Below are 21,855 nucleotides of genomic sequence, written 5' to 3'. Positions count from 1 at the left end.
ACCCACGCCTGGGTGTGGGTAATGCGGGATTTAACCATGGTTGGCGTGGTTTGGTCCCAAGGGCAAAGCCCGAGGGACCAAACAAAGACAACCGTGGTTAAATCCCACATTACCCACACCCAGAAGTGGTTATTATTATCTAATGACATTATTTAAGAAAAGAAATAATTACTTTTCTTAAATAATGGCATTGTATAATGCCTCTTTGCTGCCCTTCCGCAGCTGTCTGGTATTCTGCGGCAGTTCTGATGTACTGCGCATGCCTACGCAGTATATCAGAGCTGTGGGCAAAAGCAATGGAGAAAGCAAGATCTCCGTTGCTTTTACTGTTCGCTATGTTAAATGGGTTTAATAAAGTGAGACAGCTTTAAAATAAGCAACGGAGATCTCCGTTACTTATTTTAAAGCTGTCTCGCTATGTTAAACCCATTTAATATAGCGAGACAGGTTTAAAAAAAAAAGCAATGGAGATCGCAAGATCTCCGTTGCTTTTTACACACTGTGTCGCTATGTTAAAGGAGTTTAACATAGCGAGACAGCTTTAAAAAAAGCAACGGAGATCTGCGTTGCTTTTTTTAAACCTGTGTCGCTATGTTAAACTCTTTTAACATAGCGAGACAGTGTTTTATACTAACGGAAAAAGTCCGGGCGACCGGACCTTTTTCCGTTAGTATATTGAGGGATTTACAACGGGCACGCTGGTTGGGCTGGCCAATCAGCATGCACGTTTTAGAGGAAGAATTGTATAATATACATTTTCTCACAGAAGTAAATCCACTGAGTCAAAATGACAGAATTTAATCAAATAAAAAATCAATACTGGTTTAAAACACTACCTGCTGTAAGTAGCAAATAATATTCTTTGTAAAATTTCAACAGAAGAAGAAAATGTTGCGGAAGTAAATAAAAGAACTAAAGAGATTTAAGCAAATCTAACTTTACATTTAATTTATCATGGAAGCATGTTAGGGGCTCACCTAATAAACATTAAAATATAATTATTTTACCAAATTTTAACTCCTGTAAGAAAGAAATAAAAAGTAAACATTTTATCAGGTCTTTAATAAATTAAAGCTGTTAATGGAAACCACATAACAGGCTATAGAAAATACTGTCACTTTACACCTCTTTGGAAAATGGAGGCGTATAACGCTTTAAACAGTTCAGAGAAAGGAGCTGTTAAAGCAGGACTCCTACGTAAATACTTTCCACAGGGCAAACTTTGGTGGAAAGATGGAGCAGCAGAAAAGCATTCCATAGCTGTTCTTTCCTTGTATTTTTTTAACCTTCAAAGGCCAACAGGTTTGAGGTAGGATCCCGAAAGTTTCCTGTATCTGAAATGCAAGGAACTGAGCTTTTACTTCACCAGCCAATCTTTCTGATGACAATTATGCATATTTGCATGTGATCAATGATGTCAGACAGTGCAGTCTGCTTTCCGTGTACAAGAGCAAGTTACAGCGGGATTTGGGAATTTGCCCTTAACCCACTGCTGTGCTACCTCAGAGTTGGTACATTTCAACAGCAGGGGATGGAGGAATTTTTATGATTCAAGTAAAAATGTTGTTTGAATTGCTCAATGACAAGAAAATTGTGTGATCGCACTAGCCATGGCACATGCAGTAGCAACATCAAATGCATCTTAAGTGCACTTTAATGCCTGAAGGCTTACATTCTCAACATTAATAATCCCCCTTAGAATCCATCAAGGATTATTTTTGTTTGCATTTTCCTGCATGTGGGACAAACCAATTTTGAAAGCACAGCCATATCAGCTAAACAATTCAAAGCTCTCAATTCTGAAGCATCAGAGGTACAAATCCTTTTCCTGTACCTGTCCAACAGCCTTCCTTCCCTAGTGAAGGGCACAATAGCTTCAGTTACTCCAGAGCTCCTGGGAACCTCAAAAGTTACAGGTGTTGCCAAAGTAGCAGGACCTGATTTCAAATTAAAAATAGATTATCCTAATCCTAATTGATTTATACAAGTCAGAAAACTTCTGAGTTGGTGGCAGAGAGTCAGGATTGTTCGAGTTCTTATTAATTCCTGACAACTCTGAAATCTGTAAGAGTATGAGAAACCAAAAAAAGTGCCAGCCTCTACAATAAATGGAAAAGTCCCATAACTAGAAGTGGGAAGACACCCCTCCCAACAATTTAGCGCTTTCCTGGACACACACTGTTTTAAACCAGTTCTACTACAGTCTTGATTTCATTTGTAGAAATTTTAAAGGTTTCTCCAAAAAAAAAAAAAAGGCAATGTTCTTCTCCTTAACTTAGTGACCGGACTGCATTTTCTACAAATACAACACTATCTACCTTATATTTCTGGAGTAAACACAAAAAGCATTATGAATGAAACTCTTGTGGGGGGGGGGGGTGACTGCCTATCACAACAACATTTGCTTATTGACTTAATCATAACAAAAGATGTACAGCTGTGCTAGGAACTTAACCAGAATTGTGGATGTTCAAGGAGATGAGATTCACTGTTCTAACTCTTAGGATTTCCTGCCTGCAGGAGCTTGGTGGCTGGCCTAACTTCCACAACTATTCTCCCCTCATCCTACTGGCTCAGCAAACTCCCTCTTAAACTGAAGTTCTGACATTGCTGATATACAAGGCGTGTCAGTCAGTGCCATATTTACACTCTCCTTATCCTAACAAATGCAGGGTGATCCCTGGAGTCACAGATCAACCTACCCAGGAATGACCTGCCCAGTGTAGAAGGTCAGAGTATCCCTACAACCTGCGTCTCCAAGCTGTTGCTGCCGCAGCCTGAGGGGGAGGTTACTTGTACTGGTAGAGGCCTCACTCCAACCCAGACAGAAAGACAGGGAGGATGAACACTGCTACTATATACCACGGAGCTCACTTGGCAATTAATTACGCCACATTCCTAACAGCCTTATTACGTTCTTCATAGTTCATTACTGCAGTACTGACAACCAGGAGTAACAGGGAACAAAGCAGCTGGTATGTTGGGAGTGGACAGGACCAAAAACACTGGAGGACAGTGGTGACGGACTTGTAGATGTTAGCAAAGTGATCTTTGATAAATATGTTGACTGAAAATCAAGCAGTCGCTTCCAAAAAGACTTGTATAGCAACACCCCCACCCCTTTAGGAAGCTTATGGAGGCAGCCATACCTCTGGTAGAAAGCTCTAAAACTCATCTGGAATGGACATACTGTAAAAAGTTAAACACAATGTACTACCCACTTAGAAACAGGCCGTTGATTACTGCCTTTGCTAAAGGCAAGGAAGGAAAACCAAAGATTTGATCAGATTTTCTGCACTGCTTTGTTATGCCCATATCAGTTGTCTATGCAAAACTCTCTCACCTTTCTTTAAGATAAAAGTGAAAATTCAGATGTTGAGAGCCTGAAAAGCTCTTTAACCACCTTTGGCATAAACAAGAGTTAGTCCTAAGGATGACTCTTGTCCTTAAAAATTCAGAATTATTCTCTGCACATGAGAACCTGTAGTCTTGAAATGCATCAACTAAGGTTGGGACTACCAAAAGTCTTCCAAGACAGGAATTTTCTGCAGGAGGAAGCAGCTGATCTAAATAGAGGATGCATGAACATTTTCAGCATGCAGTTCACGTCCAACAGTGGATCAATCCTCTGCTTAGAGAGGCAGCAAGACTTTAAAGCAGACACAGAAAAACACCAGAAGCATGCACCTTCAGAAAGCATAAAAAATCACCTGTATTGTAGAGATTTTGACAGATGGGGAGAACCAGAGACATCTGTGCTGAAACTGGATCCTCTCCATTACAGCTCTAATGGAAAACACATTTTACATTTAGTTATAGACCTTGCTTGGTTTCCTGGCTTCCCTTATAATCTACAGCATATCCTTACAGAGCATGTACCTGGGGGAAAAATTCTACATAATCTACATTGTCAGGATTACACTTTGCAAACTGGGGTGAACTACTGATCCCTCATTCTGACTTTGCAAATTGGGGGGAACTGCTGATCCCTCATTCTGACTCAAAAGATCCATATGCTGAGGCAGCAGGACTGGTTTGTCCCATGTCAAGCTCAGGTGGAGAGAAAACCAATGTTGTCCAGGCAAAAACAGTAATAAATCAGTAGCATTTTTGGCTTGTAGTCCCTGATCTTTAGCAAAATTCTAGGGATCAAGCATATAAAAAGAAAAGCATATCAAATAAACCTGCCCAGGTTATGAGGAAGGCAGCTGTCTTGCAAGCTACTCCTGTTGGCACCCTCATGCAGTATTTGTAACTGCCTGTTTTCTGGAGAAGCAAAAAGGTCTACTTTTGGCACCCACCCCACTTGCTAGGAACGTCCAGCAATGGATTAAAGGTTAAAAAATGCTCTAAAATGCATCCCAGAGCATCTATAACACTATGACTTCTAAGTTTCCAGGCTTACTGTGCTGTCTTGATTAGGAATGTTGTGTTAAAAGGATGCAATGAAAACTAAATTTGAACAGAAACAGTGAATTTTTCCTTAATCATAATTTCTGTTCAAGCCATTATTGGATGAAAAGGTTGTGTAAAAAGCAAAAAAAAATAAAATAAACACTTTAAATGCACATCATAGCAAATAAAGTTGTGGCTTCTTGAAAAAGTTACAAAGTTAAGGCAAAATCTCAGAAAATGATGAAAAAAGTAATGTGCATGCTATGTGAAGCCCAAGATGGGGGAAACAGGGGGGACCACAGGATGATGTGTGCACATGTGTGTGCGCGCGGGTCGGGGGGTTGAAATAGTAGGTGAAATGGTGCCCTAGGCACTGCTCAAGTCCAACAAAGTACATAGAGGTGTTGTAATGTATCATTGTTGCAACTAAATGCCATTAACTGTGAATGTTCCTTTGTGAGAGGCTGACCAACATGGTGTGGTATACAGGCCTGGTGTAATGAAAGTACATTGTAGCTACAGGTCAGTCTGTGCGTACTACTCCTAAAAGTCTGCAGCATAAACTAAAAGGTTTTTTAGGAGGGGAGGCAGTGACAGGGCAAGTGCCCTGGAGGCTGCCAATTTGACATTCTGGGGCCTCACAAAATGCCAGCACTGGCCCTTGAAGCCCAACCTGCATGAGGTAGGTTAAGGTAAGGAAAGTACAGAGTAGTATGCTGGGGACAGGAGGTGGTATATGTCTGAAGTCAGAAGCTGTTCTTTTGGGTTTCATGGCCTTGAGAGCTCTCACACCTTTCTTTCTAGTCTGCCTACCACATTAATTGTAGCAGCTTTTCCTATCTTTTTCGTTTGATCTTTTCTTGCTTAGAGTAGACAAGCTAACCATTAGTGGGATAATGCCGCTGTATTTTATTTTGTTTTTATTTATTTAACTGGGTAAGTCCAATGGACAGGAGTGTCACTTATTTCAAGGGTAACCCAGGATCATTGTTCAATTAAATGAACTTGCTCAGTCACAAAAGAGGCAAATTAAAGCAGAGGGGAATCAAACCTAGGAATACAGGAAGCAGTTCATTACAGCTCAGAGCCATAAACTTATAAGCTAACAGAACACATACGTGACTGGGAAAGAATATGTTGCTTGACTGACGGTACTGCTTTCTCCATCCTCCTCCAGTCTCCAACACTTACTCTGTAGGGGGTTCAACAATAAACTCTTTGTCCGAGGGGCTTAAGTGAATTCTGTCTTGACATGATCTGACATGGGCTTTCTTCAGAGATGTCTCCTTTAGAGCAGCTCCCATACCTGCTATCCTGCAGGATGCATCCAGTGCATCACAGCCACACTTCATAGAATGGATGGCAACCTAAGCACTGAGGCTTGTATAGCTCTAGCATCTCCCCTTTTGGTTTGCCCTTTAACTCCTTCAGCAGGTGCATTTAGTAGATTAAGGGGCCTGATGGCATGATCAGTGTGTGAATCTTTTCATCCAAAATCAGTCAGATTTTACTCTCCCAGTCACTGGGAAGAAAAACCACAGGTTGGAGCTGTATGCTCCCAAGAACACATGGGAGTTATGAACCCTGTAAAACCAAACTGAATTCCTAGGAGCTGGGGTTGGGAATCTGGTTACAAGGACGCATTTGCAAATGCATCTTCTAGTACTTCCAGAGAATTCTTATACCTAGTTTGGAACAGACGGAGAACTCTTTGGCCTCTCATTTGCATACTTCATTCTATGTCCACAAGACAGATCTTCTCTGAGCACGACAGAGAAAATAGAGTGCCCTCAGTGTCAAATTCATAGTGAGAGCAAATCTCTAGTCCAGAGCCAAATTCTTCCATCTGTGAAAGTCAGTCAGTGGTATAACACTTCTTGGAGGCTTCCTTCTCGATTCATAGGAAGAGAGACAGATATGGATGGTAAATCATATGGATGGTAAATCACAGGTAAGCTGCCTGGATTTCAAAAACTCTACAATCTTTGGCTAACCCAGAGATATCCTAAGAGGATACCAGAGAGTGGGGGCAGAGGAGACAGCTTCCTCAGACCATGCTAAGGCAAGCTGGCAGATACCAATTTAGGTTTAGACTGTTTAGCACAATGTTAGAACTAGAGATTACCCTGAAGGACTCTGGCTGTTACTGGATGCTTGAAACTCCAGTCAATAGTGGCATTTTTACATACAAGAGACATCAGGGATGCCACTCTCCTCTTCACTAGAGCTTGATCATTAAAACTGGTGTTTTGTAGAAAGGCTTCAAGAATGACTTACAGCAGGGTGGATTTAGTCAGAGGATGTGCAAGTATCCAAAAGTATGTGGGCCTCCACAGAGGATATACCAGAGGCCTCAATAGTAAGAAACATCATGTACAAGGGCTGCAAAAGTGCCTCAATGGCACCTAATGAACTAGGGAGGCCTTCCAACTCTAAATTTACTGGCCTCTCAATATATGTTTTCTCTTTTGGGTAACAGGTCAGAGATGGATTCAGTCAACACCATGGTGGGTCCAAGACTGGGAGGAAATCCTCTTCAGTGTTAAGTAGTCTAGAGCGTTTAGACCTGCATGGGCATGTCCTAATGAGCAAAATATGGGCAAGCGGGCAATGGAGTGTGACCAGCGCAACAAATATAAAGGCAAACCTCTGACTTTGGAACAGAGGGAAATTCTCTGTTTATGCTGACCTGAACTGTTGTCATAGAAACATTTACAGATATTATCAGGAAGTCTATACACATTGTGACAGTCCCTACTCCAGGCCAGTAATCAAGAACCTCAATCCTCACCACGGACAACCACTAGGAACAAAAATGGATACACAGTATTTTCAGATGCAGCTCTCTGCACCAAGCATAGCTTCCCTTAAGAGCACACAGGGAGCACACTCCAGTCATGGGGTTGGACTCTCTCTCTCCAGGCCCCAAACAAGACCCCACACTGACCACTCTGGAGCTCTGTGTCCATGTTTCAAGTAGCTGACACACACACACACCAGCTGTGCCCCCTTTGCCCAGACTATAAGGTAATTATGCTGCCACCAGTCAGCTACTCAAGGCTCTTACACGGGTAGACAATTATACTGAGTAAACTGAATACTAATACAAGTTTGACCAATGCAGCAGGGCTTTCATGAGCAGCCACATTGTCACTAAAACAAACATATGTACTCTTAAGATGTTAGAAGTATTGTCTAAAAGACCATCCATAATGAAAGAGAGAAATATTTAATAAATAAAATAGAGAACATAATACTAGATATTTAGTTACAACAAACACCAGAGTTTCACAGGAAATATAACATAACAGTTTGATATATTCACACAGACACAGAAACACAATACTTAATCTCACTATATTTTCCTGACTGACTAAATAATTACTGTTCCCTAGCTAAGTTACTTACTACAGGAAGCCAAGAGGAGGTGTGTGTGGTTGTGTGGGGCATCTGTGAGAGATCTTTCTTGTCAAGTTCTGAAAAATAAAGTGCTGCTGTGAGAGTTCCAGAATATCTAAAAAAAAATCATTTCAGTGCTGGTTATTCGAGGACATCACATCTGGTCACCTGACTCTGGTACAATACACACCCATAGCTTTGCTAATATTTACTGCAGCATCTGAAAGCTATAAAACAATTTCAAGATCTTCTACCCTTCCAGGATAGCAATTAGTTCACCTCCAAGTAAGATTCCTAGTCTGGGTTTTCCCTGACATTTTTGTCTCTGGCTGCAATCAGACCTGTAAGATAATATCTTTATGGCCTAAACAAACCCATTTAATTTTCAGCCTATTTTTCAAAATTAGGTGGACTGAGATGAACCTCTTCCCTTCCAGAATAAATTTAATCATAAAACTGTCTGACATACATGTATATATATATATATATATATATATATATATATATCTTTTCTGTCCAGCCGGACCCGCTGTTGATGCATTTTAACAAAAGCATCTGTACAAATGTGATAGTCAAATGACAGAATTCTTTATAAAACTCCATCTAGCTATACTGGCATATCTTACACATGCACTGCCCTACTCACCCTGGCACAGATGGCACTACCTCATATCACCATATCTCTCTCCCCTGAAGACTCGAGCTAGTTTTTCAAGTGACTTTGGAAAAACACTGCTCGACAGAAACTGGCCTGTCTGGAAACACATTAACCTATACCCTGTCTTGACAGGCCATCTGCATTGGCATTGCTGACCCCACTACAGTGCTGCACTGTCATGTCATATGCCTGCAACCCTAGGCTAAACCTTAATAATTTTGCAATGTGCTGGCTGGCACAATGTAGCCATATTAAGGGACTGTGATCTGTTAACTACAGTCAATTTCCTTCCATAAAGATAAGACTGAAGTTTCTGAGTGCCCATACTATGGCTAGACATTCTTTTTCTACAGCTGCGTACCTTCCTCCCTGGGTTGAAGTCTACAGCAAATATATAAAACTGGGTGTTCTCCCTCTGAGGTAACCTGGCTGAGTACAGCCTACTCCCCATGGTTTGAAGTATCCACCTGGACAACAACAACTTTGCTATAATTTGGACTGGCTAACACAGGGGGTCCTCCCAAAGCACTTTTAAGCTTACCCACAGCATAAGCTTCAATGTTCATGGTTTGCAGCTTTATCTGAGAAGATTCTCTTTGACAAACCAATGAGGGAAACTTTCAGTAGCACACAGTATTTCACCAAAGATGTCTCAAAATAAACAATGTAAAATACATCTGTAAGATGCTTCAGCATATGACACAGGCAGATCGCTGGATACAAAGGCTCACTTACCCAGCCTCTCCAGCACATTAGATTCCTTAAGTAGAAGATGGTGTGTGTGAACATGTGGACTGAAACATTCATATTTGGCTTACTGGTCCCTCTATACAGCACAGTCTGGCAGAGGTCCAAAAATCCTGTTAGACTTCCCTGGATATCAGACTACAGATTCAGGATTACCCCAAGTACCATTCAATGCATGTCCTATGATGTGCAACATGGATGGAACCACCCAGGAAAACACTTGGTGAGATAAAAAGGCAGTCTGAACTCTCTTCTGTGAGCAGCACAGTTCTTCAGTAGGGCAAATCTTCTCCATCATATGCAAGTCTTAAACAAACGTATGATCTTCCGGAGGGAAAGGAAGAGAAACAGACCCTTCATCTGGCTTATCAGTATGGCCTGGGTCATGGCTGAAAAAGGTTCACAGATCATTTCACTTATTCCATTAACAAATAAAAAAAATAAATAAATCTTCCATTGGCAGACAGAGACTTTCTTGCCCTTTTTCATGACAAGGACAATGACTCCTCTATATCACAGGAAAAAAGCATGCTCTTAGAAACCAAATAGCTCAACTTCAGAGGTCCTTGAGTTTTCTATGAAGCATCTAAAGATAAACCTCCTTTTGAAACCTGAAGTAAGACGGGGGGGCATCACCTGGGAATGATCGATCTACATAGGCCCATCTATACTTGGATGGCCTAACACTGAACCAAACACTTGGCTAGTCTGACACAGGAGCCTGCACAGAACACTGGTAATCCATGATGCAGCAAACAACAGTTTTCAGAAGGCAAGCTGCATTGGTTAAATACCCTATGGTAATGCCAAAACACAAAAGAAGCCATAGTTAGAAAGCAGCCCAATGCCAAAACACAAAATAAGCCATAGTCAGAAAGCAGCCCAATGCCAAAGGCAACTACACTAGCCTGGCTAACATCAAAAGTGCTACTGTCATAAAACTTGAACTAATCATGTATTCTAACACCTGAAGTGGAGAGCTCAACAGACTCAGTGGGACCGCTGGAAAACAGAGTACTTGCATGAGCTCCACTTTCACACATCAAGGAGAAAGGAGATTTAAAAAACTGACTTTGCAAGCTTTGATGGATGAAACAGGAGACGTCAGAGTGGAGACAAAGAACAAAAGCACCCACCCCCGAGCTTGGGTGTACACAGATAAAACCAATGAAGCAGGTCCAGCCATAGAAGATGATGTCACCTCCAAAGGGTGAAGAAAAAGAAAAACCTTCATTCTTGAAGCCTGGACACCAGAACCTATAGAATATGGCACAGCTCTAATTCTAACAATTTTAGCACATTTTGTGTTATTAGCTTAACAGACTTGGCCAACTAGACAATTAAATACTTCTTTGGAGACTGTTCAAGACCTAGATGAACAAACTATCACTGAAGAAGCAGCAGGTTAATGAAAAGGAAGAAGCTCGCCTTCACCTGTTCAGAACCAGAGAACCAACAGACTCAAACTTTCCCTGAGCCTGGCTGTTTTTTTTTTTTGTTTTTTTTTTCAGCCCCCTTAAGAATGCTGTATTAAAGCTTGGCATAAAACAGTCAAGAGGAGGTCCTATGTTCACAAGGAACAGAAGCAAACCGCAACTAGGAAAAAAGTTAAGAAAATGGCAAAACCCCAAAACCTGACTAGAAAGGAGGAAGAAATTCTCCAGTGCTAGAATAATATAATAATAATAATAGAGCAAGTTCTCCGAACATCAACTAAAAAGGAAATTAAGCAATATAGTGAATATGGTCACCAACCTATATTCACAATTCAGGAAAAAATTATACTAATCTAACAAATCTTTCTCAAGGCAGTCTGAGGCAATTTCTCATCCAGTCAAACAAGATGAGTAGTAGGAATAAACCTCAGATAAAGGAGAGTTGCAGTGGATCATGTCAAGGTAATAGTAGTAGAAGCCTGGAAAAGTTTTAACTGCTGACCAGAGAATGTGCACAGCGCAGGAATAAAGAAGGTTAGGGAAAATTTAAAATGTCTTGGCATATCTACCAAGTTCTATAAACATGAAATGAAGGAAAGAAAATGTCAACTATTTTTCACAAAATATAACTGTATACAGTAAAATAAAAAAATTATATTTATATACATACACACACATACATAGATAGTGTGCTATCCATTTGGAGATTGTTTGTTTGGATATGGCCTTGTACTCTGCTCCTGCAATGAAGCGGACTAGCAATTGATCAGTTTTTCTAAAAGATTTGGTCCTGTTCCAGGTAGAATCTGAGCGGTCTGTGCACATCTAGAGTGTGCAGAATCCTTTCCCCCTTGTTTTGTGGGTTAGGGAAAAAGGTGGGAAAATTAATGGATTGGTTGAGAGCCACACTGGACACCACTTTAGGCATGAAGGATGGGTTAGTCCCGAGAGAGACCCTGTCTGCATGAAAAATGATGAAGGGCTCTACAGCCATAAGTGCTTGTAGCTCCGATATTCTTCTAGCTGAAGTGATGGCCAGAAGCAAGGCTGTCTTCCAAGAGAGAAAATTTTAATTCTGCTGAAGCTGCAGGTTCAAAGGGGGGGGGGGGGGGGGCAGGGTGAGTTTTTCCAATACAAAGTTAAGGTCCCAAGCTGGGGTAGGAGCTCTTCTGGGTGGCCTCAAGTTGTTAGCCCATTTGATGAGATGGTGTGAGAAAAGAGGTGGCTCTGTGCTGAAATGAGCAGAGATGGATGAGGCATGAATTTTAGTAAAAGAGAAGGCTAGATCCATGTGTAGTAGGGTCTGCCAGGTAATCCAGCATGAGAGGTAGGGAGGGCTGTGCCGTTCCGGCTCCCTTAGCCTGGATCCAGGTGCAAAACCTTTTTCACTTGTCAGCATAAGATTTTTTAGTGCTGGGGTGTCTGGCCTCACATAGAACATCTAGAAGTTGTTTGCTTAGGGTGGCACCTTGAGGAGAGGTCAGGGACTAAGCCTGGCTTTCCAGGTTGAGGGTCTGCAACTGGGGATGCATGAATTCTCCATTCCTGTGAGTCAGGAGTGTTGGGATCTGAGGTAGGTGCCATGGTGGCAAGGGTGACAGGCTGCGTAGCAGTGCTGGCATGGCCAGTCTGGGGCAATCAGGATTGCCCTCAGTTTTTCCTCCCTTACTTTGAGTAGTACCCTTGAAATTAGTGGTAGAGGTGGAAAAATACATTTATAGGTTTACCCCCTGGAAGGATAGAGCATCCACTTTCCAGGCCTTACTATGAGGTTTCCTGGTGCAGAATTTGCGGAGCTGATGATTGGAGTGGGAGGCAAAGAGGTCGACCTTCAGGGTACCCCACTTCTGGGGGAGAGTAGGGGTCTGAAAGCTGTCACAGCATGCTAAACATCTGAGGTAAATTGGGCACTGCTGTGCTCATCCCTAAAGATTGGTTCCAGGCACAGAATCTTTTCCATTTGTCAGCATAAGATTTTCTAGCACTAAGCCTTCTCGCCTCCAAAATGACATCCATCACAGGTTTGCTGAGGGATGCCAAGGGTGAATTTAGGTGATTAGCCATGCTGCAAGATTCAAAGTTTGAAGCTGAGTGTGTAGAATTTGGTTGTTCTGCTGAGACAGTAAAGTAAGGTGTCTAAGGCAGGTGCCACGGTGGAAGGTGTGACACATTGCGCAGGAGTGGGTACCAGTGTTGGCGAGGCCAGTCTGGAGCTATCAAAATAATTTTTGGTTTGTCCTGTTTGACTTTTAGAACTTTGGAGAGCAGAGGCAAAGGGGGAAAGGCACAGACTGATGGGTTTTTCCAGCTGAAAGATAGAGCATCCACTTTCTAGGCTTTTTTGCGACAAGTTCTTGTGCAAAATTTGTCCAACTGATGGTTATCGGGTGAGGCAAAAAGATCCATGTCTGGGCTCCCGCATTTGCGTGTCAACATGTTGAAATCCTTGGTTCTAGTTTCCATTCGTGTGGGTCCCTGAGATTTCTGCTTAATTAGTCTGACAGAGTATTCAGCTTTCCTGGCAGGAATTGAGCTTGTAGTTGCACTTGATAAGTCAAGGCCGTGTTCCACAATGCCATGGCTAGTCTGTAAAGGGGGTAGGAGTGTGTACCTCCCTGCTTGTTTATGTACCACATAACCGTGGTGTTGTCTATCATTAACTGTCCTGGATGAAGATAGTCCTTGAAGGCTGTCAGAACATTCTGTACAGCTAGCATTTCTTTTTTGATTGATATGAAGGTGCATTTGATTTGGGCTCTTCCCTGCCAGATGTGCCTCCCAAGCATAGTCTGATGCATCTGTAGTTAGGGTTTGAGCATCAGGGGGTGGTGTGAATGGCAGTCCCTTGTTTTGGTGGCAGGCATCTGCCCACCATAGGAACTTGCAGGCAAGTTATGATAGGAATCATTGTTTCCAGGCTGTGACAATGCTGACTCCATAGACATTTTAAGTACCACTGAAGTCTCCTCATATGCAGTCTTGCACATGGAATCAGAAGAATGCAGGAGGCCATGAACCCCAAGGAATGCAGTATTTGCCTTGCAGAAAGCAGGGTTTTTGAGGCCACCTGTTTGAAGTAAGTCACCAAATGAATCTGCTTCTCTGGCATAAGGACGGCCATCTGGGCAGTTGTATTCATGCTTGCACCCAGGAATGTAATTTTTTGAGAAGGTACCAGTTGTGATTTCTTTTCTTTTATAGTGTACCCTAGACAATTTAGAACCCTTTTTACAAACGCCAGATGGCTTTATAAGAGTGTCCTTGTTTTCTGCCTAAATTAGACAATCGTCCAGGTATGGATATATTTGAATATTTCTTTGCCTGCAAAATGCAATTACTGGAGCCAGGCACTTTGTAAAGACCCTGGGCCCAGTAGATAAGCCAAAAGGCAGTGCAGAGAACTGGTAATGCAAGTAGCCTGCTTTGAAGCGGAGGTATCTTCTGCAAGATTCCCTGATTGGGATATGCAGGTAAGCCTCTTTTAAATCTAGAGTTGCCAACCAGGCATCTTTGCCTAGCATAGGAAGTAACTGGTGAAGAGTCAGCATCTTGAATTTTGGAATGTCCTGAAAGGTGTTTAGAAAAGATAAGTCCAGAATTGGACGCCATGATTTGTCTTTTTCTGGGTACCAGGAAAAGTCTTGAATAGAAACCTTGTCCCTTTTCCTCTTCTGGTACTGGTTGAATAGCCCCCATGCTCATGAGGGAAAGTACTTGTTTCTGGGCCTCTGCCCACTGATTTGGGGGCAGGTTTGACCATCCGTTTGGAATTGACATGTGGAAATGAAATTTGTATCCTTGGGATACTATACTTAAGACCCATTTGTCTTGGGTTATAAGTTGCCAGTTTCTTGCATGAAGAGACAGTTTTCCCCCCAAAGGGGCGGCTAAAAGGTAAGTGCTTGGTAAGTGTAAAGGGAAGTCATTGAGACTGCTTACCATAGGGATGTGTCTTGTTTCCAGATTTGGAAGAGGAGGCACCCCATTGTTTTGTTCTGGAAGTCCCTTGTGACTGAAACCTGGATCCTTTGGAATGTCTGGGTTTGACATGACTGGCTCTCGATGGAACTGGAAAGGACCAGTTCTTAGTAGGCAAGGTCCTACTAAATCTTGGAGGTTACACTTGTAAGAAATCTTTCACAGTTTGCATAGATTTTGCTTTATTTTCCATCTTTTTTAAAACTTCTTCAGCCTTATTACCAAAGAGACAGTCCTGTTGTAAAGGAGCATCCAATAATTTTGCTTTAACATGGTCAGAAAGATTTTCCTCTCTGAGCCAAGCATGTCTTCTTAGCACAGTCTCAGTTACAGCAGCCCTGTAAGAGGTCTCCAAAGAATCAAAACCACATTGCAAAGTATGTTTTCCAACTTGTTCAGCTGAATGCAATAAATCCTGTAAATCTTCGTTTTCCACACAGTCAGAAATTAACATCATTTTCTGTTTAAGCAGTCCCATGATATGCTGTTGATATTTTAGCATATGAAATTGACAGTTTGAAGCCCCGATTGCCAAGGTTGCAGAGGTTGCAGAAGTGTAAACCTTCTTACTCTATCCAGCTCCCTGGAATCTCTATCAGAAGGGGTAGGATTTTTTGCAGTAGAAGCCTTAATGCCCTTGGGACCCTGAGAAATGGTTTCAGGATCTGCAACAGGATTTTTGAAAAGGAATTTGTGGGAGTCAGGAACCCTGTAGTATCTGTCTGGCTTACAAGGAGCAGGGAATCAGGAGCCATACTAGATTCTGAAAACACATCATTAATGTCTAGAACAGGAGGAATAGCCAAAGGCCTATGCTGAGGAAGAAGAAAATCCCTAAGTCTCTTTTTAGATTCAGAGAAATCCTGACTTTCCCAGTGGAAATGTTCCCTTAAGGTATGTAAAGTTTCCCCAAAAGAAAAATCCTCAGGGGGAGAAGCAGAAGGAATGGAATCTTCTGCATCAGAGTCCTCATGAGTAGGTATAGACAATTCCTGCTCATTAGAAGAGTCAGAAGAAATAGAATCCTGTTCAGAAGATTCATAATCAATGTCTTGCTGCCTAGGCCTCTTAGAAGGGGCCTTGGCTACCCCTGATCAGAGTAATTAAATCTTCAGCCATTTTGATAATTTTTTTTTTAGGCATAGGGGCCTGCACATGTGGCCCAGGCATCGTTTTTTTTAGGCACAGGTTGCAATTTTGGCCTTAGATTTGAATACAGCGTTGGTCTAATATACAAATCTGTAGGCCTGAAAACCCCCTCAGAGGCCAGTGCCTGCACAGCGGCTTCGGACCCATCCAAGGTAGAGACATCCACGGGTTCCATAACTGAAGCATCTCGTGGCATACCGGACTCCGAATGGGTCTCAGTAGAGACCTGTGAATCAGAAGTAGCGGGTATCAGAGGCTGCGAAAGTGCCTCACTGAGTACTGGCGAACTGGCAACTGGCTTAGGAGAAGCGTTGTTGGCAGTTTTGGACCTCAACAGCCTGTCCCTTTTTCTTTGCGTTTTTTAGGTATTCCGGTAATCGGATTGCTTAACGACGACATTAAAGCGTGAACCAAAATATTTAGAAGCAAAAATGTGCCGACATTGGATAGTGCGTTGATTAAATAAAGCACAAAACTGACAGCAAGGTATGTTGTGGTCAGGGCCTAGGTAAGGAATACAGTACAAATGAAAATCCTTATGGAGGTATTTGCTTCCCACAAGTAATGCAGTTATTAACTTTTACTGACATTGGTAAGGAGCAAGAAAACGTTTCCCCAACGGGGTACTTAGTTTTTTAGTTGAAGACTTCAGATCTGAAACTCAAAAGAAAATTTCAGGAGTCGGCTCACCGGCACTTGCGAACTTGCTTCTGCTTCGGGCACGAAAGCAAGAAAGACTGATGTAATGGTGTCGGCTGCATGTTTTATACCCCTAACGACCTGACGTCATGGAAGAAGGGACAGCAACCGATGCAGGATCCAAGACTTTGTTAATCAGGCCGACTGAGGGCAACCTGCCAGCAGATTACCCAAAGGTAATGACTGCAACAGTGAAACATGAAGAAAATCCTTGGTCTATCTGTTCTGCAAGAACATGCTCTATTGCCCTCATGGAGTGCAGGGAAAGGACTTGCTTTTTGGCCTCTGCCCACTGGTTTGAGTGGAAGATCTGGGAACCCTTTTGGGTTTGGCAGAGTGTGGAAATAAAATCTGTATCCCTGGGACACTATGGTGAGGACCCAGCAGTCATTGGTAATGGTGGCCCAGTTGCTTGTGTGAAAGGAGAGTTTTCCTCCTAGGAGCACCAGCAGGTGGGAAGAGGGAGGGGGTGGAAGTGTAAGGTCATTGTGAGTTCTTACCATAAGGGGGTGGCTTTGCACTACCTGTTTTTGAAAAGGAGGAACTCCATTGCTTAGATCTCTGCATTCCCTGGGGCTGTTGTCTGGGGGTTTTGCTTCCCCTGGGTCTGGGCTGAGCTGGCCTGGAGGGAGCAGAAAAGGACCAGTGCATGGAGGGGAATGCCTACTAAACCTCGGTGGCTGGACTTGCAAGAAGTCTAACTGCATAGCTTTAGCTTTTTGTTCAATCTTTTTAAGACCTCTTTTGCCTTGGTGCCAAATAAGTTGTCTTTGTTCAAGGGTGTGTCCAATAATTTGGATTTGACATGGTCTGGCAAGGTCTGTTCCTTAAGTCAAGCATGCCTTCTAAGGACAGAACCAGTGACTGCTGCCCTGCAAGATGCTTCTAGGGCGGCAAAACCACACTGTAAGTTATGCTTAGTCACTTAACTTGCAGAATGCATCAACTCTTGTAACTCTATTTTCTGCACAAGCCGGAAAAGATATTTTTTGTTTGCGGAGTTCCATGGTATGTTGCTGATATTTCAGTATGTGGAACTGACAATTTAATGCTCGAATAGCAAGAGTAGCAGAGGTGCACCTTTTTTACCCCATCAGTCTAATGCTTGGGAATCCCTATCTGAGAGGGTGGGATTCTTAGCTGAAGTTGCTTTGATTCCTTTAGATCCTTGAGAGATGACCTCGGGGTCAGCAGTAGGATTTTTGAAAAGAAATTTGAGACAGTCAGGGACTGTAATACCTGTCAGGTTTCCTGGGAGCAGGCAGGAGGGTGCCAAGGGTCAGACTGGATTCCATAAAAACATCATCCACAACAACAAGGACAGGAGGAATGGGCAGAGGTCTGTGCTACAGAAGATCTAAGAATTCCCTGAGTCTCTTTTTTGACTAAGTATAGTCCTAACATTCCCATTGGAAATGCTCCCTTAAAGTATATAGGGTTTCCCCAAAGGAAACATACTCGGGTGGAGAGGCTGAAAGGATGGATTCCTCTGCATCAGAATCCTCATAAGCAGAGAGGGGTTGCATATCTTCATATTCAGATGCATCAGTGTCATCGGACTCCTGTTCAGACAAAAGTACTAGGGACAAGTCTCTTTCTTTTGGAAGGGGTAGGCTGGTTTCCCCTAATAAGCATTACAAGCTCTTCCGCCATTTTAAGCGCTTGAGACTGAGGCAAGGAAGCTGGTGCCTGAGCTTGGGTCATCGGTTTTTTGGGTGTGGTTCATACCCTGGGCCTTAGAAATTTGGTTGCTTTCGAAAGAACTGAAGACGTGAAAGAAGTCGTCAGTCTGTGTTGAGCATCGGTAGTGTGAAGTACTTCCTCAGAAGCCAGTGCCTGCTCAGCGGCTCCAGACCCATCCAAGGTAGAGACATCTGCAGGATCCTTAGTCGAAGAAGTCTCTCAGCATACCAGACTCTAAAAGGGTCACGGTAGCGGCCTCCGAATCCTCAGAAGCAGGTGTCAGGGCTGCGAAAGTACCTGAGGGCCGGAGAACTGACGACTAGCTTAACGGAAGCATCGTCGGAAGTCTTGGACCTGCGTGGTCTGTCTCTCTCTTTATCTCTACGGTTTTTTGGAGGATCGGTAGTCAGATGGCTTACTGAAGCCATATTGGAATTCGAGGACTGAGAGCAAAAATATCTAGCTACAATAAGGGCCTGATAACGTATAGTTCTGGCGTTGAACAAAGCACAAAAGTGACAGCGGGGGACATCGTGGTCTGGGCCTAAACAGGTGATGCAGTAAGAATGGAAGTCGCAGTGTGGTATTTGCTTTCCACAGGTGAGACAATTGTTAACTTTTTCTGACATCAGTTAGAGCAAGCAAAGAGGATCCCCAATGGGGTACTTAGCTTTAGAAGACTTCAACTTCAATTCGGAAATGAAAACTCAGGTAGCGGCTGACCAGCACTCCTGCAAACTGCTTCTGTTTTGGGCTCCTCGGCAAGAAAGACTAATGTAAAGGCGTTGGCTGCCTGACTTTATACGACTGACGACCAGACGTCACTCCTGGAGCAACAGCAACCGACGCAGAAATACTAAGCCTCTGGTATTTGGGCTGACTGAGGGCTACCCCTGTCAAGATAACCCAAATGTGATGAATGCAACAGTGAAACACAACGAACATCTACAGACCTATCAGTCTAACAAGATTAATATGCAAACCCATGGAATGAATCGTGATGGAAATGATAAACAAGGATAGTGGCAACCTACAGGCACTGGACCCATCCAAATTTGGCTTTAAGGAAAGGTCATGCCTACTTAACCTGGTAGATTTCTTTGAGAGGTCAATAAGGCAATGGATGAGGATAAAATGGTACATAATGCACATCTTGACCTAGATAAGGCATTTGATACAATACCCCAACTCAGGCACTATCAGCAAGTTCTCTGAGCTAGGTGTAAACTCATAACTCACTGAATTGCTGGCTGGATCACACACAGTAACCAGGAAGTCATGATTAGCAAGACCACCTCCACCAAGAGAATGGTCACTATTGGAGTACCGCATGGCTCCATGCTGGTCCCACACTCATTTGGTACCAACTTCTTGGAAGCAATGGCTAAAGTTAAAGGCCTCAGACTCACCAAAGTTCACAGAGCACTGCAAATTGGGAACTATTACAGAGTCCTCCTAAGACAAACATCTTGCAAGTAGGTTTAACACAAACAAATGACTGGTGCCAAAGCCATGGCTTAAAACTCTATGCCAAAAAATGCATTATAATGCCCTTTAGGAAACTGTCAACCCAAGTTATTTACTCCAACAACAACACAACCTTAAGAGTTGACCCAGTAATAAGGGAGCTGGGAACATATGTAGACAGCAATCTATCATTTGACCAACATGTAGCAAAGTTAAAAATGAAATCATTCTATATGTCACCTAACTTATAGGTAAGGGTAAGGCATCCAGGTTTAAGGAAGTTATAGTACCACTCTACTCAGCCCTTATCAGACCCATAACTGAAAACAATGCCCCCTCTGTATAACCAGACACTTGCAGCACTTGGAATGCCCACAAAGGTTTTTCACCAGAAAATTCAGGAGATGGATGGGAAATCGTAAATGTACACCCAGTCGGGTTTCTGTGTCCATTATGGACAGAGGCCGTCAGTAAAAAAAGTATTATGATACTTGGGACTCAAAATAGTTTGGGGTGCACGACTAGGCTTGCAAGGGCCCTAGTGCTAGTTAGCCTAGTTACACCCTATGAACCTTAATTTTTTTTTGCAGTGGCACTTTCACCTGCGGATAAGAGTACATGACAGTTAAACATGCAAACGCATCACCAGACCTATTACACCATCAAAACACCATCTGCTGAATTTAGGCTTTCACATGAGTTCTACGGGGGAATATTCCCAACCCTTTCATCACACTTATCACAGTGCTAGAATGATCTTTAACCTGGGTGCAGGTGGGCCATCTGACACAACGTTAACTTGGACTTGCTCAACAAGTTACTCTATGACTGCATGAACTTCTACCACTATGTGATCAATGAAATGCATGTAAACCATTTATAAAGCAATTGTACGTCTCTCACTATGCAGATATATCCACATCTCTTTCTCTCCAAACATCTCACTTCAATGAATTACAATGACTGAACAAATTTGTCTAAAAATACATCTGTATGACTGAAATGAGTTTTCACTCATCTGTGCCTGGAAAAGAGGAAAGGGGAACAATACACACAGTACAACACTGCTGACACAACACTAAACTTCATTAGAGCAATTTTTTTTTTTTTTATACAGTGGGCAGTTCCCTGTTCAACCCCACCCAAGGATGCACAACAGTTAATGGAAAAAAACACAATGAATTATTGCTTTGTTACTTTACAATTTTTAGTCAGTCATGACTCAGTAAAATGTGATTCAGATAAAACTGCAACCATCTCTCTACACATGTTTATGTATAAGCGCATTAAATTTTATATATATATATATATATATATATATATATATATATATATATACATACACAAACACACACACCTCTATCTATATCTATACCTACGTGCAAATACTGAACCAAAACACTTCAATCTATACCTATACTTATATAGATCTATACCTATATCTATCTACACATCTATATCTACATATCTATATATATCTATATATATCTATATCTATATATATATATATATATATATATATATATATATATATATATATATAGATATATATCTATACATATACATATATATATATATATATATATATATATATATATATACACATCTATATATACACACACAAAAGCGAGCACGCACACACAACTATTCAGCATCACTGCACCCTTGGGAAAAGACATGGGAATTTCAAATACTCCAGTTTCTGACACTGTGTACAAAGCAAAGCAAAAAATCAGCACAATGACCATACATACCTGGATGGCACCAATCACCAAAGGTTTCTGGGCGATTCCAGTTCTAGTTCACAGTTGTATGACATAACTCAGTGCAAGGTGGTACCCTTCTAAAATATTTAACAAATGTAACCACAACAGGCATTTTAAAATAATTTATAATGTGCACAAACATTACTTATTATAGACTTTTCAACAACTGCCTGATGCAAAGATGAAGGCAACATCTGCTTTCACTACACTATTTTTTTCACTACTACTAAATAATAATTTGGCAGGTCAGTATCAGCATCTACAAAGTGTACATTTATTACTTACCAGAACTTGCTCTGTCATACTCTGGCATATAGTGTGGCTGCATGGCCTGGACTGGCAGCAAAGGAATGGGATTTGGCTGTAACTTGGCCTGGCTAGGATGAGAGTAAACAGATGGCGCATAAACACTTGGTGCATATATACTAGGGACTCCTGAAGTTGCTGCTTTTCCAGCTTCATACACTATAAAGAGGAG

The 21,855-nt window shown here is 42.1% G+C and overlaps 1 protein-coding gene across 1 annotated transcript in view; it reads right to left on the bottom strand.

Annotated features, from left to right (window-relative positions):
- The window catches only part of LSR (lipolysis stimulated lipoprotein receptor), a 734,631-nt gene that overhangs the window by 187,669 nt on the left and 525,107 nt on the right, over positions 1 to 21,855 (bottom strand). Inside the window, exon 5 of the mRNA XM_044079331.1 lies at positions 21,663 to 21,842. Coding sequence (XP_043935266.1) covers positions 21,663 to 21,842 — 180 coding nt within the window. The remainder of the gene's footprint in view (positions 1 to 21,662; positions 21,843 to 21,855) is intronic.

The sequence above is a fragment of the Protopterus annectens genome, chromosome 8.part0 (genome assembly GCF_019279795.1).
Source record: "Protopterus annectens isolate FY-2018-M chromosome 8.part0, PAN1.0, whole genome shotgun sequence".
NCBI lineage: Eukaryota > Metazoa > Chordata > Ceratodontiformes > Protopteridae > Protopterus > Protopterus annectens.
Note: the sequence above shows the minus strand (reverse complement) of the source record. Positions and strands in the feature narration are given on the sequence as shown.